This window comes from Balaenoptera musculus, chromosome 5, assembly GCF_009873245.2.
Source record: "Balaenoptera musculus isolate JJ_BM4_2016_0621 chromosome 5, mBalMus1.pri.v3, whole genome shotgun sequence".
Lineage (NCBI taxonomy): Eukaryota > Metazoa > Chordata > Mammalia > Artiodactyla > Balaenopteridae > Balaenoptera > Balaenoptera musculus.
In genome coordinates, this window is record NC_045789.1 from 47,405,882 (window position 1) to 47,421,450 (window position 15,569).

At 42.4% G+C, this 15,569-nt stretch overlaps 1 protein-coding gene across 4 annotated transcripts in view; it reads right to left on the reverse strand.

Annotated features, from left to right (window-relative positions):
- Window positions 1–15,569, reverse strand: part of SEPTIN11 (septin 11) — a 91,788-nt gene that overhangs the window by 45,439 nt on the left and 30,780 nt on the right. For all 4 annotated transcript variants that reach the window (XM_036853809.1, XM_036853811.1, XM_036853812.1 and 1 more), the window contains exon 2: window positions 805–919. In XM_036853809.1, coding sequence (XP_036709704.1) covers window positions 805–919 — 115 coding nt within the window. The remainder of the gene's footprint in view (window positions 1–804; window positions 920–15,569) is intronic.

Genomic DNA, 15,569 nt, shown 5'->3' on the forward strand with positions numbered 1-15,569 from the left:
TGTCTTAGTTTAAGAAAGATATGGCTAAAGAAGAAGAAAAATACCAAGGCCAGAGGCCTAGGTCAATGCATAACATCTAAAGGATATGAATAACACATCCTGAGGATTCAAATATGTAAGTTGTATCTCTTTGGCCTTTTCCATTTATCTACCAGGAATAAACTGAGGTCAATTTCAGATTCCAATTTAAGGACAAAAGGTTAATTTATTAATTCAGGCAGAAAATGTATGTCAAATATAAAATAGAATTTTAAATTGTCTTTTGCTCTAAAAGCAAAAATTTTAAATATTCTAAGTTTATCAAAGTGGTTAAAGTAGTTTCAGATTTTACCTACTGTAGACAGCATATCTTTAAAAAGACTTCAGTGGCGATTACTATTGCACCATAGTCAAAGACCCTGGAAACAAATTCTTAAAATGCTTTTGAATAATCTTCCTATGTATGTGCATCTCAGGTCCTTCTTTCAACTTCCTATAGTCTAGCTAGGGTCTAAGTCCCTCCCCCCACAAAAAATTTAAATAAGTGGTTCAAAAGCAATATTAAACTGATCACTGCCTGACAATGTGACACAAATAAAAATAACATTTTGAGTAACATCACAAAGCCTACAAAGCAACCTACCTAAATACAAGTCTCGATCTTTGTGTGACATACATGAGTGGGTATTATTGCCCTGCTTTACTGATAATGAAAGAGTAAAAAATATCATTCCCCTTATTTCCTGAAACGTGCCCCTCTGACAGTCACCTGCCAACACCTAAGAGTCAGATTCCTTCCTCAGCAGCAAGGGATGAGTCACTTACCAACACACAGGATGTTGAAACAGAATCCTTGAGAAGTCGACTTGTTGACCAGCTGGTCGGGGAGACTGTCAAATCCAACATGGCCAGAAAGAGACAAGTTTCGAAGCTCTTCATTCTGGAATTTCAGAAGGGAAACATTTGATAACCCATGACAGTGCCACCTGGGTACTCCTCCCTCTCCCATCCTCTCTTCTTGACACGCATGGAAAAAGGCGACCCCTCTGTGCCCACCCCATCCCTGGCTTCTACACAACTGAAGCTACCAACTCCAGAGCCACGCTCTTTCCACAAAATCACACTGAGTCCCTAAGTACACCAATCTCCCTCCCAGGCAGCTCAGGTCCGGTTACAGGTGCACTGGTCCAGGGGAAATAAGCTTCTAGCGGTGGCTGATTCAGACATGCATTAAGTGACATTAAAAAATTCAACCATTTTGACAGCTTCAAGCACTCAAGAAAACCCTTCAATTTACTTTCAGCCCAGAGGCAAAAAATAAATGACACCCTACCAGATACAGGAAGGAGCTCTGAGAAGCTCACAGCGGAGGATGCATACCCGTTACAATTATGGAAATTCTGTAACTACCATGATGAACATATTGAAAATGGTGTGGCACAGGACTTGGTTCCTTCTCCTCCATCATCTGGACGGGCTTCTTGGGGCTACTTTGCTCTCCCTCACACAGCTCCTAGCATAGGTTCTGCACTCCCCGCACCTTCTCAAGAGTCTCCTGAAGGAGACTGGGACTAAGGTAGTTAACATACATTTAAAAGCTGGATGATTTATGCTGTTTCATTAGATGGTGCTGACTGCCTCCACAACTTTGAATGCATTCCGTGGGTACTGGAGATCATCTGTGAAACCCTTCTTTCCCAGGAAAACAGAGGTCAGCTATGGTCTTTCAATTAAACAGCACAGTTATGGTATGGGATTCCAGAAACTAGATCTTGAAAGCCTTCCTGAAAATGAGACTCCTGGTGTCTGGCTATGTTGCCAATGAGCTTTATACTCGAGATACTGAATTTTGGGTGAGAAAATGAGCCTCAAATGTCCATTTTTTAATAAAGAAGAAAAAGCCTTGCACAGGATCATCTGGTCTCTATTTTTAAAAGACTGGTTTCCGTTATCCTCCTATGTGTGTTACACAATGAGGAGAGTGAGGTCTTTTAATAATCAAAGACTGAGACTCCATTTCCGAATCCCTACAGACACTATAGAGGCAGGGAAATGGAACTCCATAAACGTTGTGATTTTAACGGAATGCTTTATGAACAATATAATATCTGAGGGCCTCGCTAGCTCTACAATTCTGATTCTGGGAAACAAGACTGGAAACCACGACACTGCCTGAACACCACGGTGGCAGCTGCAGGTTTGAGGTCAACGGGACAGAGAACAGATGTCTAGTCTATGAATAGTCTCCTTGAAACCTGCCAGCAGTGACTATGAGACTCAAGAGCGGGGCTCTTATCCTTGAGCAGGAGGGTCTGGACGACAGTGCACCAAACAGCTTGGGGAACAGCCCTTGGTAGCTTGGCAAGGCCTCCTGACAGCACCCCAGGGCTACCACCTGCCCCTTCCTCTCCAAAGACCTCAAAGGTTCAGACAGCAGGTATTTTTAGGGTGTTTACCACATCTGCCAAGACTGGGGGAGGAAGATTTGAAAGGAGTCTGGGTTATATTTAGAACTCTTTCCATCACGGCTGCACAGGGGCTGCTGTGTAACCAGCGAGGAGAAGCCATCACAGCAGCCTCTTTCCTGATGCACCACGGCCTTGAACAGTCAGCGAGCAGCACGAAAGGGGACGAGGCAAGTTAGAAGCATCGTCCTGCCCTCCCTCTCCTCTTTGCCACAATAATTCTTTTAATTTCCAGGGGGGGCGGGGAAGAGTGGTTTATTGCTCTGGATTCTGGACTGTTGTTGGGTTTTTAGGTTCAGATATCCACCCAGGAGCCAATCCTGGGAAAGAATCAGAGTTGGTAATTATAGCTCTCATCCCAGAACCCAATGCTGAGCATCTCATATTCTCACCATTTCCAAAACATGAGAAACCACCCACATACCCACTGAGTATTTTTATACCCGCTGAAAACCACATACAAAATGAAGGGTTATAAAACAGTTTGGTCTTGAAATTTTTTTTTTTAACTTAAATTTATGTCTTCAGAGTCTCTCTCTTCTTTGTCATATAAAATATGTCAATTTTATAATGCCATTTAAAAAATCCATAATCTGAGCCTATTTCTCTGCCCAGCAGTAAAGGAATCCTTTACTGGGCTATTGCCCATTGGTGAGTGATGGGGAAAGGGGAAATAGGAAGTTCCTCCCTTGGTTCATGAACAGGCTTAAAACTGAAAGCACTGCAGGATGTGTGAGGGGAGCTCTATCTCACACACAGCAGCTAAAATGAACTCCTACACCCCAGCACTTCATGGCACCACGCTTATGGCTTCATGCCTTAGATGTCTCTATCCGAAGAACGTGTGCGGGGCTCTTGAGTCTACAGGGGTGATCTCAGGGAATCTCAGATATTCTCACGTCTTTACCACTATCACACACCTAGCAATGACTCTCAGAATTTTCTCTCTAAGTACTCAACTCTGTCTGCATTCCAGTTCTGAATTTCTACCAAAGGGGCAGTTCTCCCGGGTTGTCCTTTCTGTCCCTCAAATTGTTCTTCACGAAACTTGAAATCATCTTCTTCTATTGCAAACCCACCCCTACTCCAGGGTTCCCTGTTTCTGTTAATGGCATTTATCTGTACCTGAAACCCACCTGCCTGCATCAATTCCAAAGTGTTATCAATGTCACATCCTCCTCCTCTTTATTCTTACTAATTCAACAGCCTTCCAACGGTCACCTTGCCTCGATCCCTTGCCACTCCCTCTAAGCTTCCCTCGCTCTACCTTGCTGCCAAAGGGATCCTGGTACTCAAAGGCCCTCAATCCAAACTTGGCCTGCCATCTCAGGAGCCTCCATGGGCTACACTCAAATCTCTATTCCCAGTCCTCCCAGGGGGCACCTTCCACTGCAGTTAAATGGAATTACTTACAGTTCCTGGGAGGAAACCCCAGGGTTCTCGTCATCAGACTTTAGTCATGCTATTTCCTCTATCTGGAAGGACCTTACAGCCAGTGTTTACATATCCAAACCTTCCAGATCCCACGGAAATTTTATCTCCAGGCTTGTCTTTACTATGAAATCTCAGGGAGAATTTCAGTAAACATTCCCCCTACCAATAAAAGGAAAATAATAATTGGATAAAAGTAGCTCGAGCTATTTGGTATTCCACCATCATCATCATAACAGCTAACTAACATTTATGGACCAAGGTTCCAGAAAAGCCCTAAACATGAATGAATTAGTTTATCTTAACAATTCTATGAGGTAGTTACTATTGTTACCTAATCTCAACTGACAGATGAGAAAACAGAGGCCCAGAAGTTTAGTAACTTGCCCAAGGTCACACAGCCAATAAGGTGAGAAGCTGAAATGTGGACCCAGGAGGTCAGGTGCCAGAGTCCAGAGTCCTCACACTTAGTCACTGTTACCACATGATGATCTAAGTTCCTAGGTAGCCCAATACAGTAATTGTCGCTGCTACTGAAATCCAATATATTAAACTAGAAAGAAAAAAATGTTCTCTAAAATCATAATTCTTTGGCAACCATAAGAGGTGGAAGTTGAGAATTAAAATTAGCCAAGTAGCTCTAAGTATATTTTCACTGGTCCTGGCAATGCTGAGACTTTGATTTTTGCATCTATGGCACATGAAGCCAATAATAAAAGGTTTAGTTTGGACCATTTTTGATTTTTGCATCTATGCACATGAAGCCAATAATAAAAGGTTTAGTTTGGACCCTTTTTGAGATGCAAGTGCCACCTTGGAGCCTCCAAGTAAGTAACTATAAGACCTTAATTGATTTAGTCCTCCATTTGCTAATCTATCTAGGGAGGGGTTGTACTTGGATGATTTCTAGGCCCACTCCATCTTGAAATGGGCAATGACTAAATTCTATAGTATAAAATAAAATAACCAGTCTCTAACTTGAGAGTCTCATTTTTCTCTTTCCAAATCATCTTGACATGAACACAATTATTTATTTGTTCATTCAAAAGAAACCTCACTGCTCAAAATGCTAAGGGAGCAAAAATACGTTATTTTTGTTATTCACTGATAAACACTCCTCCTGCACTTCAGAGGTTTACAATGTAGCAGTAGAGACAGGACACAAGTAAATGTAATACTATTAAGGATAAAAGTGATAAACACCATCACTTTAACTGTGGGATGACAAAGGGGAAACAGGTAGCTTTTGGCTAGGGAAAGTCAGGGGGGCATCTTTCAAGAAGGCTGGAGCTCTCCGAATCTACCAGGGAAAAGAAGTCCAGCTTGCAGAAGCCTTCCAGATAAATGTTATCTATACACAAAGGGTCACTTTATGATGAATATGTACTTTGAAGATTATAATCGACAAGTTTTTCAGAAGCTGTCTAGCTGACTTCATTATGGAAATAATTATAAAACAAATTATATAAGAATGTGTGCCAACACCTACATTCTGAGTGCTGCTTTAAAATATGTTCCACAATTCCAAATCTTGCTTAACCACAAGTAGGATGGAAAAAGGCTTGGAGTCAGACAGCCATGGGTTTGAATCCCTACTTTTTGTCCTCCATCAGTAAAAATGGAGGACTTGGCAGGGTGGCTGGGAGGAACTAAGGAAATGGTACGTATGGGAGGGCCAGCATTTAATAGGTCCTCAGAAAACCTGGGTTTCCTTTCCCTAAATTAGGTGGGAGGAAGAGACAGCTGTCATTTTAAAATGAGGAGCCCTTCTATTGCTGCTGGGAGCCCGGGGAGAAACTGTGGATGGGCAAAGCCCGCAGACTAACCAGGCAGGAAGAATCACTCACGGAGGAACAAAGAGGAAAAAAAGAACATGGAAGAGAGAATGGGGACTCCAGTGTGAAGAAAATCCACCCTTGGGGCTTCCCTGGTGGTGCAGTGGTTAAGAATCCTCCTGCCAATGCAGGGGACACGGGTTCAAGCCCTGGTCCGGGAAGATCCCACATGCCGCAGAGCAACTAAGCCCGCGTGCCACAACTACTGAAGCCCGTGTGCCTAGAGCCCATGCTCCGCAGCAAGAGAAGCCACCACAATAAGAAGCCCACGTACCCCAACGAAGAGTATCCCCTGCTCGCCGCAACTAGAGAAAGCCCGCGCGCAGCAACGAAGACCCAACGCAGCCATAAATAAATTAATTTTTAAAAAAAGAAAATCCACCCTAAATAGGAAGCTCATTTACAAGGCTGAGGGGAAAGCCACAGAATTCCATTCCGGTTTGCAGGCCTCCACATCCTCCACGGCTGGAAACCATTAAGGATTCCTCATCTTCACTCTTCCTTCTATTTTAGTCCAGCCCAGAGCCTCCTGAAATTAACAAACTGGCTGTGCACAGATGGATTCTATTCACCATACTCAAAGTGATAACCCAGTTCTTTCCTTTTAAAACTGAAGGCTTCAGTAGATGTGGTTAGTAGGTAGTCTACAGCTGCTGACCCTTATCAGTCAGCGGGAGCTGGAGAGCATGTTACCAAGGTGATATCTGTTTTCACCTATGCTGAAAACAATTAGATTTCATTTTTTTTACCTTTAAAGACAGACATTACAATTTAAGTTTAGAAAGATTCTGCCTCTTTAAAATTTAAATTATTATTTTTTTTAATTTAACAGGTAACTTCTTTTATGTATTACAGAGCTGGAAATTACACTCTTCTCAAAGCCTCATTTTATGGAGAATGAATTACATTGATCCAAGTCACTTAATCTCCGGGCTTATGTTTCCTCATCTGTAAAATGAGATTTAACCAAATGACCTCTAAGCAAAGTCTTTGGTTCTAACGCTAATTCTAAGATTTCTTGCATTTGGAAATCAGAGATGCATAAATCTAAATCTGTCATTTTTGCTTGAGGAAAGCCAACACAGGGCAAAAACTTCTTGGCAGTATATTTTCTATTGCCAGATCCAAGATGGCTCAGTTTTTACATGACCCTTGAAAGGGAGTTCCTGTCAGTTACCCTGGTTAACTCCAAACATAATAGAAATCTGTGTGTGTACCTCCGTGTCTTCCACGTGAACTTTTCATTTTTGCTTGCTTAACTATAATAATTTGACTTCGTTTTAAAACAAAAGTTACGTACCCACTCCCTACAACTGTCCTGCTTAAAAACTATCTTTTTCTGCAGCTATATCTGCAGTCTTCAAGAAATTTTTTGAGAAGTGGATTTATAGCCTCAAAACAAAATGTAGAAAATTCTTCTATGTAAGTTAATCATCTCTTCAAGAAGAAAAGCAAATTTTTCATGCTTTCATTCATTCAACAAATATTTATTGAACACCAACACGTGCCAGATACTGTGATAAATGCTAAGGAGATGATGGTGAGAAAGCAAAGCATTGCTAACTCATGGAACACATAGTCTAGTGGGACAGACAGATGTTAATCAAGCAATCCAAACGTATAATCACAAGCTATCCAAAGTACAGAATTTGATGCAACCTTATAACTCATGTGATTAACTAGTCATTCTTGCAGTAGATCCACCAGCTTATAGGATATAAAAACATGTATTAGTCTGCAGCATTGTTTGATATTAATTTAGTAGACAGCTCCTATGTACAACTGATGTGCAAGTTTTATGTATTCAGATGAAAACAAAGAGTCTTTTTGACCAGCATTGCCTGATGGGAGGAGGTAGAAGTAATTAAGATTCAAGTCCTAAGAAAATGAATGTCCAATTTAAAATAGAGCTGAGATGGAACCATGGGGCATACTCCCTTTATTCTCTGTCTTTTCCCATAAAGGAGATGTCCACTTACAGAAGAGGAGCGGCACATATCCCTTCATCATCTTAGACAGAGTCTTTTTTTTGAGGCTCTGTTTCAGTAGTACAGATGCCAGCCAGCTGGAGACAGGCAAAGAGAAGAACATGCTTTTCCTCACACAAAATCACTGATTGAGCACCAGCCACTTCTCAGTATTTGGAGAAATCCTGGCCTCACAAACTGTCCAAGAAGTAAGCTCTTCCCAAGTGCCCGATTGTTCATTTTTGTAAATATGTACACTTATCTAAATACATTCTAGAGAGTATTCAACTGGTTTCATATTCTCTTTTAAAGAAAGAAAAGTTGGTGGGAAGATGGGACACGCCCTTAGTTCTCATGCGAAAAGGAAAACACTGGTATGCAAAGTATCAACCCAAACCACAACTACGAAGCCTGCACTGGGATGTTTTCAAGGCTAGGCATTGCTAGGGCCACTTCCATAATATAAAACATCTGAAGCATCTCACTACCAATGAGGACTGAGTTCTTTAAGAATGACTTGGACAACATTTGCTACTCTGCTTGTCATCTATACCATGAAATCCCAAGGTCAGAGCCAAGAAAGCCCCCAAGGAAATTGTCTCACACAAGCAGCAGAATAGTAAGAGCCAGGGAGAAGAGAGAACTCTTAGGAGGAAAACCATATGAGGAAAGAGCTTGAGTGCAGCCCAGCTGGAAGCTGGGACTGAGAAAAAAAAAGGCACCCAGGGGCCAGTCCCCAAGTCACAGAGCCAGGAATGTCAGCTCTGACTATCAAACCCAGGAGCCACTCTCGAAACACCACCAAATAACCAGGAAAGATCTTGATTAATATTAAGTAACTGCTCCAATATTAAGTGCCATCTCTAAGCAACTTTCTCCAAAAGACTCCCAGCAGAGGGACAGATTTTGCTTTTCTAGATCCTTGCAAAAATAATATGGTGTAGGGGTTTTCTTTGGGGATGGTAGGATTATAGAGAAATTTTACTTTCTGTTATGTTTCTGTAATATTTGAATTAATTACCAAAAAAAACCCAAAACTTCACACTTTTATAATAGAAAATGAGATTTTAAAAATCAGGAAATGGATCGTATTCAGATTTTGTACAGTGAGGGAAAGGGGTGCCAGTTATCTGCGTAATATAAAAAGACGCAGAAACGGTTAAGATAAGTCGTGCTGATATGTTAGGGTGAATTCTTTCATACTACCCGCGGAAAATGTAATTAAGAAAACCAAAACTTCAACATTTTTTCTTGTTAAAAGTTGTAGCAAAGGGACCTCAGCTCGGTGCTCTGTGATGACCTAGATGGGTGGGATTGGGGGAGTGGGGTGGGAGGGAGGTCCAAGGGAGGGGGGACTATATGTATATATCCTGATTCATGTAGCTGATTCACTTCGTTGTACAGCAGAAACTAACACAACATTGTAAAGCAACTATACTCCAAAAAAAAAAAAAAAGTTGTGTCAGGACCACAGGAAATTTACTCGTGACTTTATATTAAAGGACAGTCTCAACTTGAATTTAAATAAATAAATAAATAAAAATCAGGAAATGTGAATAACAATAATAAATAATAAAAATCTTTTCAAAGTAGCTAAGCCTGCAATTTTACTGCAGCTAATAGGTGGGTGGTAAGATAAAATGTGTACTTATTTCTTTTCTAATAACAGAACGAAGTTACATAGAAAGCGACGAGAGTAAGCAAAAAAGCAGAATAGTACAGTAGAAGGTACTTGACGCGTGAAGTCAGGAGACTCGGGGCAACTCTGTCATTGTTTAGCTGTATGACCTGGGGTAACTCATTTAACTTCTCAGCCTCAGTTTTGTCAACTTTTTGTTTTGAATTGTAGTTGATTTACAATGTTGTGTTAGTTTCAGGTGTACTGCAAAGTGATTCAATTATATATATGTATATATATTCTTTTTCGGATTCTTTTCCCTTACAGATTATAAAATATTGAGTACAGTTCCCTGTGCTATACAGTAGGTCCTTGTTGGTTATCTATCTACTTTATATATAGTAGTGTGTACATGTTAATCCCAAACTCCTAATTTGTCCCTCCACCCCACCCTTTCCCCTTTGGTAGCCATAAATTTGTTTTCTCCGTCTGTGGGTCTATTTCTATTTTGTAAATAAGTTTATTCGTATCTTTTTTTTTTTTTTTGGTTTGGTTTGGTTTGTTTGGTTTAGATTCTACATATAAGCAATATGACATGATATTTGTCTTTCTCTGTCTGACTTACTTCACTTAGTATGATAATCTCTAGGTCCATCCATGTTGCTGCAAATGGCATTATTTCGTTCTCTTTTTATGGCTGAGTAACATCCCATTGTATATATATACCACATCTTCTTTATCCATTCCTCTGTTGATGGACATTTAGGTTGCTTTCATGTTTTGGCTATTGTAAACGGTGCTGCAATGACCATTGGGGTGCATGTATCTTTTCGAATTATGGTTTTCTCCAGACATATGCCCAGGAGTGGGATTGCAGGATCATATGGTGGCTCTATTTTTAGTTTTTTAAGGAACCTCCATACTGTTCTGCATAGTGGCTGTATCAGTCTTGTCAACTTTAAAATAAACTAGCTCACCAAGCTGTTGCAAGAATTAACATAATTCTCTCTCCTCAGCTCTTGTGACACGTTTTTGCTTGGATGACCCCATCCCTGCCCATGACAACCCCAAGCTAACAACTCCCTGGTTATAACCAGCTGCCCGCCTCCAGGCTTAGGGGTGCCTGGGCATCCATGGTCCAGGCACCCCTAAACCAACATCTCCAATAGAATGCACCCTATCCCCCATTCTCCATTCAAACCTGTCCTTCCTCCGATTTTCTTATGTCAAATGGCAACAATATCTACTTCAAGGTATTAGTGGCCTCTAGAATAACATCAATTCGTATGCATATTGCTAAAAACATGCATAAATTTATAGGCCTCCGCTCTCTTGCAGAAGAAAAAAGTCCACTGGTTAATCATCTTAAACCCTCCGCTACCCTCCAAATTAGATGGTGAAGGTTTCCTGAAGCCTGTCAGGCTCAGGTTAGATTTTTCTCCTCTGTGCCCAGATGTTAATAACCACCCATCATCCCTTTTTTGGCTGAAACTTGCCCACCCAGCGCTCTTAACTGGCAAAAGTGCATCCAGTCTACCAGCTGATTTCTATTTCTGAGCCTGGAAATCCACGACTTGAATGTCCCTCTTTTCCTAACACCACCCCTATTACACCTCACCCAGATTTGTATCCAGTGTGAGGTTTCACAGAAATCTTTATCTTCCAACCTCATCTTTCTCGGATAAGGAGACAGGTCCAGCGGCTGATGGGTCCTCCCCAGGCGCAGGGCCACGTGGAGAGACAGAGCTGCAGCACCCAGCGCCCTGGCGCCTGGTCCACCCCGCCCTCCATTACGCCTGGGCCAGCTGGAAGGTGAAAATTCACACTGTTGCTGAGTGAAGCCTGACACCAAAGGCCTGAGGACACAGCCCTGCTTCTGCTCCTTTCTGTCTCCTCTACAGCCTCCCCTCACAGAAAGCAGTCACTGCCCACACCTCCTCCAAGATCTTGTTGCTTTGTCTGGGATTAGAGTCTCACCTTTGTCCGGTTAGATATCCGATCTCTCACAATTAGGAAATACACTGTTTTAAAACAGTCCTCAGGGCTTCCCTGGTGGCGCAGTGGTTGAGAATCTGCCTGCCAATGCAGGGGACCCGGGTTCGAGCCCTGGTCTGGGAAGATCCCACATGCTGCGGAGCAACTAGGCCCGTGAGCCACAACTACTGAGCCTGCGCATCTGGAGCCTGTGCTCCGCAACAAGAGAGGCCACGATAGTGAGAGGGCCGCGCACCGCGATGAAGAGTGGCCCCCACTCGCCACAACTAGAGAAAGCCCTCGCACAGAGACAAAGGCCCAACACAGCCAAAAATAAATAAATAAAAATAAATTTAAAAACAGTCCTCAGAATCGGGTATCTGAAGTGAACAAAATCCCAGCTGCTGCCCACAACCCTGGATCCTGGGGAGGTGGGGGAAGGATAGCCAGGATGGGGGAGGTATTGGCTTATTAGTAAAATAGTCTTGCAGCCAATAACTACTAAGTGTGACAACCCCAAAATTGTAAAAAGTGGCGGCACTTTTTTTTCTTACAGACAGAATGCTTTTTGCTAGAAGTCCATGTAAATTCTCAAAGGCTAAATCTAACTGGATGCCAAGAATTAATAACAACAGCAAAAGACATTTTCTTACATTTCCAAAGATCAGTCTTTCTAGTGGAGTCAAAGTGACTAACGCCTGTGAGGGCCTAATGTTACAAAGTGCTGATCAACAGAAAGTCTCACGTTTGGGAATAACAAGGCCCACATGTGCATTCCAGGGACTCTCACAAATTCTTCAGGCTCAGAGGAAGACGGGTGGGAGGGGGAGGGGGATTGACAGATAGGCAAGAAGTATTTAGAAAGGCACATTCCGATTAGAAACACATGCTACAGCTGTTCTCTCACACCACTCAACATCACCAAGACAGAGAGAAGCCCTTCACTCAGCAAACACCAAGGAAAGCTAATGAAAAAACCATGGAGAGTCACTAATCGTTTCAAAACCCTCAGCTTTCCAGTGGGACCCCAAATAACCCAATGCCATCTCCAACATATCACCTACCTTGCAGGGGAGAAGACCACCCAAACCCTCACAGCTGTGTGGCTCCTTTTTGTGCCTTCTGTCCTGCCTTTACAGTGCAGCAGATCGTTCAGACAAGCTTTCTCAAAACAGTGGTGAATAGGAGGTCAAAGATAATTAAGGGGCCCATATCAGTTGGAAGCTTTGTTCTCAACTTTTTTTTTTAAAGCTAAGGTTTTTTTTAATTAATTAATTAATTAATTAATTAATTATGGCTGTGTTGGGTCTTCGTTTCTGTGCGAGGGCTTTCTCTAGTTGCGGCAAGCGGGGGCCACTCTTCATCGCGGTGCGCGGGCCTCTCACTATCGCGGCCTCTCTTGTTGCGGAGCACAGGCTCCAGACGCACAAGCTCAGTAGTTGTGGCTCACGGGCCCAGTTGTTCCGCGGCATGTGGGATCTTCCCAGACCAGGGTTCGAACCCATGTCCCCTGCATTGGCAGGCAGATTCTCAACCACTGCGCCACCAGGGAAGCCCTCAACTTTTTATGTACGGTTCTCCTCCTCATATTCACACATCAATTCCTCAGTGCTTCCTATCTGAGAAATATTGTGTCTCAGTTCATGTACCTCTATTCACTGAAAGCATTCATCAGCAAAAAGTGAAATATGGATGGGACACTTCCTTCCTTTTGCCACCATTTCTATCACCGGATATAAATTAGCCACTTCCTTTTTGAAAGATATTATTTATTTCTGTCCCTTTCTGAAAATGGAAGGGGCTTTCAGTTACTGTAATGACCACATAATGGCAGTCTCTGAGAAAGAAGAAAGAAATCCAAACCAGCTCTGTGGCAGTCATAAACGAAAGCACCAGGGATTTCTCCTCCCAAAGCATCTTCAGTTGCTCAGCCCGGCTGATTCAGAACATCTTTGAGTGCAGGAATTCATTTCTAGCACCTGACAATTGAGGGACTATAGCAACAATGACCAAAGACATGGTAAATACGTTCTTAGGAAATAAACATACAAATTACCATTTGATATCACTCTGCAAATATTACTAAACAATCCTGGCCAAAATTCTCAAGCCTTCCGAAAATAAAATAGCACTGCATCTTAACCTCAGCCCTGGATGAAAAGCGATCAGGATGAAACAGAGGTTGTCTGCATACACGTGGGGTATGTCTTAGTTTCTTATTGCCACGCAACAAATTACCAAAAAACTTGGTGGCTGGAAACACCTATTCATCAGCTCTCGGTTCTGTAACTCAGAACTCTGGGTATGGCATGGCTGGGTTCTCTGCCCACGGTATCACTGAAATCAAGGCACTGGCCAGGCTGAGAAGCTCTGGAGGAAATTCCACTTCCAGTCTCATTCAGGTCGGCAGAATTCATTCCTTGCAGCTGTAGGAGTGAGAGCCGCCTCTCCTTGCTGACTGTCAGCCGGAGGCTGTGCTCAGCTCCAAAACGTCACCCACAGTTACTAGCCATATGGCCACCTATCTCCAAAGGCAGCAACAGAAAATCCCTTCTGTCCCTCTCATATTTCAAATCACCTTCTTTAGAAAGAGTCCAGTCCCTTTTGAGGGACGGATTGGATCTGATCTCCCCAGGATAATCTTCGTATCATAGAGGAAACTGTGCCATAACATAACCTAATCAAAGAGGGTGACTAACCCGTCATACTCACAAGTTCTGAGGGTTGTACGGGGCATGCACACAAGAGGCTGGGATCATGGGGCCGCCTTAGGATTCTGCCAACCACATGTGCATTATAATTATTCCTATGCTCTCCCAGGTAACTTTAGGATAGAATAAAATAATGAATATTAGAGTTTCCCTAACTAAAAACAAAACACAACGAAGTCTCTGGGGGCGGGGGAAGGGAGGGGGGAGACAGAAATCAGTAAACCATAGTAAACTAGATCTCTATCAGGTTACGAAGGCATTTCCACCCTCTCTTAACCAAAAGTGATAAGGCGGCTAACGACAAACTAGCTGGAGTGTCACTTTGCCTTTGGAGGAAGTCTTCCAACAATGAAAGTAAACCTTGCAAACATTTAGGTGGCTGCTACGTAAGAATGCTAGGAGATGCAGAAGCTTTTTAAGGAACTTAAGCATTATTAGGGAGAAAAGTCATTGAGACAAAACAGAAGATGACTGCAAACTGTTTGATGATGAAATATAGTACAAAGTTTATCAGTGTGAGACAATGGAGAGCAACATGGACCATGGCAAAAAACTAAGACTCTCTCTGAGGGGGTCAGACCTCAGCTAGCTCATGATAAGGGGAAATCAATTGGGATAGCTACAGAGAAGGAATGGAGATGGGAGGAGAGAAAGAAGTAGAGTCTGTTAGGGGAGGCAACAGGAAAGGAAAGAGGTCCAAAAGGGCACGGAAATCAATGAACTGTAAAAACCAAAGAATAATTCAGCGTAGAGGATTTAAGACTTTAAATAAAACTGGTTCACATTTCAGTTTACTGGAAATATCCCTTAAAGTGAAGCATTACAAAGACACATATAAGCAACACATAACTAAACACATACCCAGGATCTGTCACTGGGTGTCCCAGTGTTGAGGGAGGGAGGAAGTCAAGGAACAATCACTGGGCGGACACATCATGAAAGATTTTTCTGTTTCCTACCACCCAGTGCAATTAGGAACAGATCTTTCCACCAGAGCAGCAGCCCAAGGGATCTTGGGTATAGAACTGCCCTCTAGCCAACGTTTTAACCTAGATTACCAGCCTGGGCAACCATCCAAATGGTAAGCTATTTGATGCAAACGTCCTTCAGAGCACTTAAAAAAACAAAAAAACAAAAAACATATCTTGCAGAAAACCTAATAGTTTGACTCCATTAATTATGGCTACAATTTCTGCCATTCTAATCAAACTAAAGCTTTCTTATTTCTTCCTACTCTCTTTCTCAAAAAATGGAGCCAGTTAACCCCTAAAAACACAAATACTCCAGCAGAACAGACAACTTTCTGCCTTCTAGTAGCACATCATAGAAGTGTGTCCATCTTAGCTCTAAGAAAAAGTTGGTGTAGGGGTTTTCTCACACATATTGCTGCACTTAGGAAAGCAGATCCAAGAGTCTACGTTACAATTTTCCTCTACTCTCAAAAGTTTCCTGTTGTTGGATGATTTTAGATGCTGGCTTTCTTGTCTTGATCAGCCAATGCAAAACAAACCTTCTCACATGCTGTCACAGAAGAATGTTCCCACAGTCCCCTCCGCCCCCTCTATTGCCTCTTAAAGAGGCATTTTCAT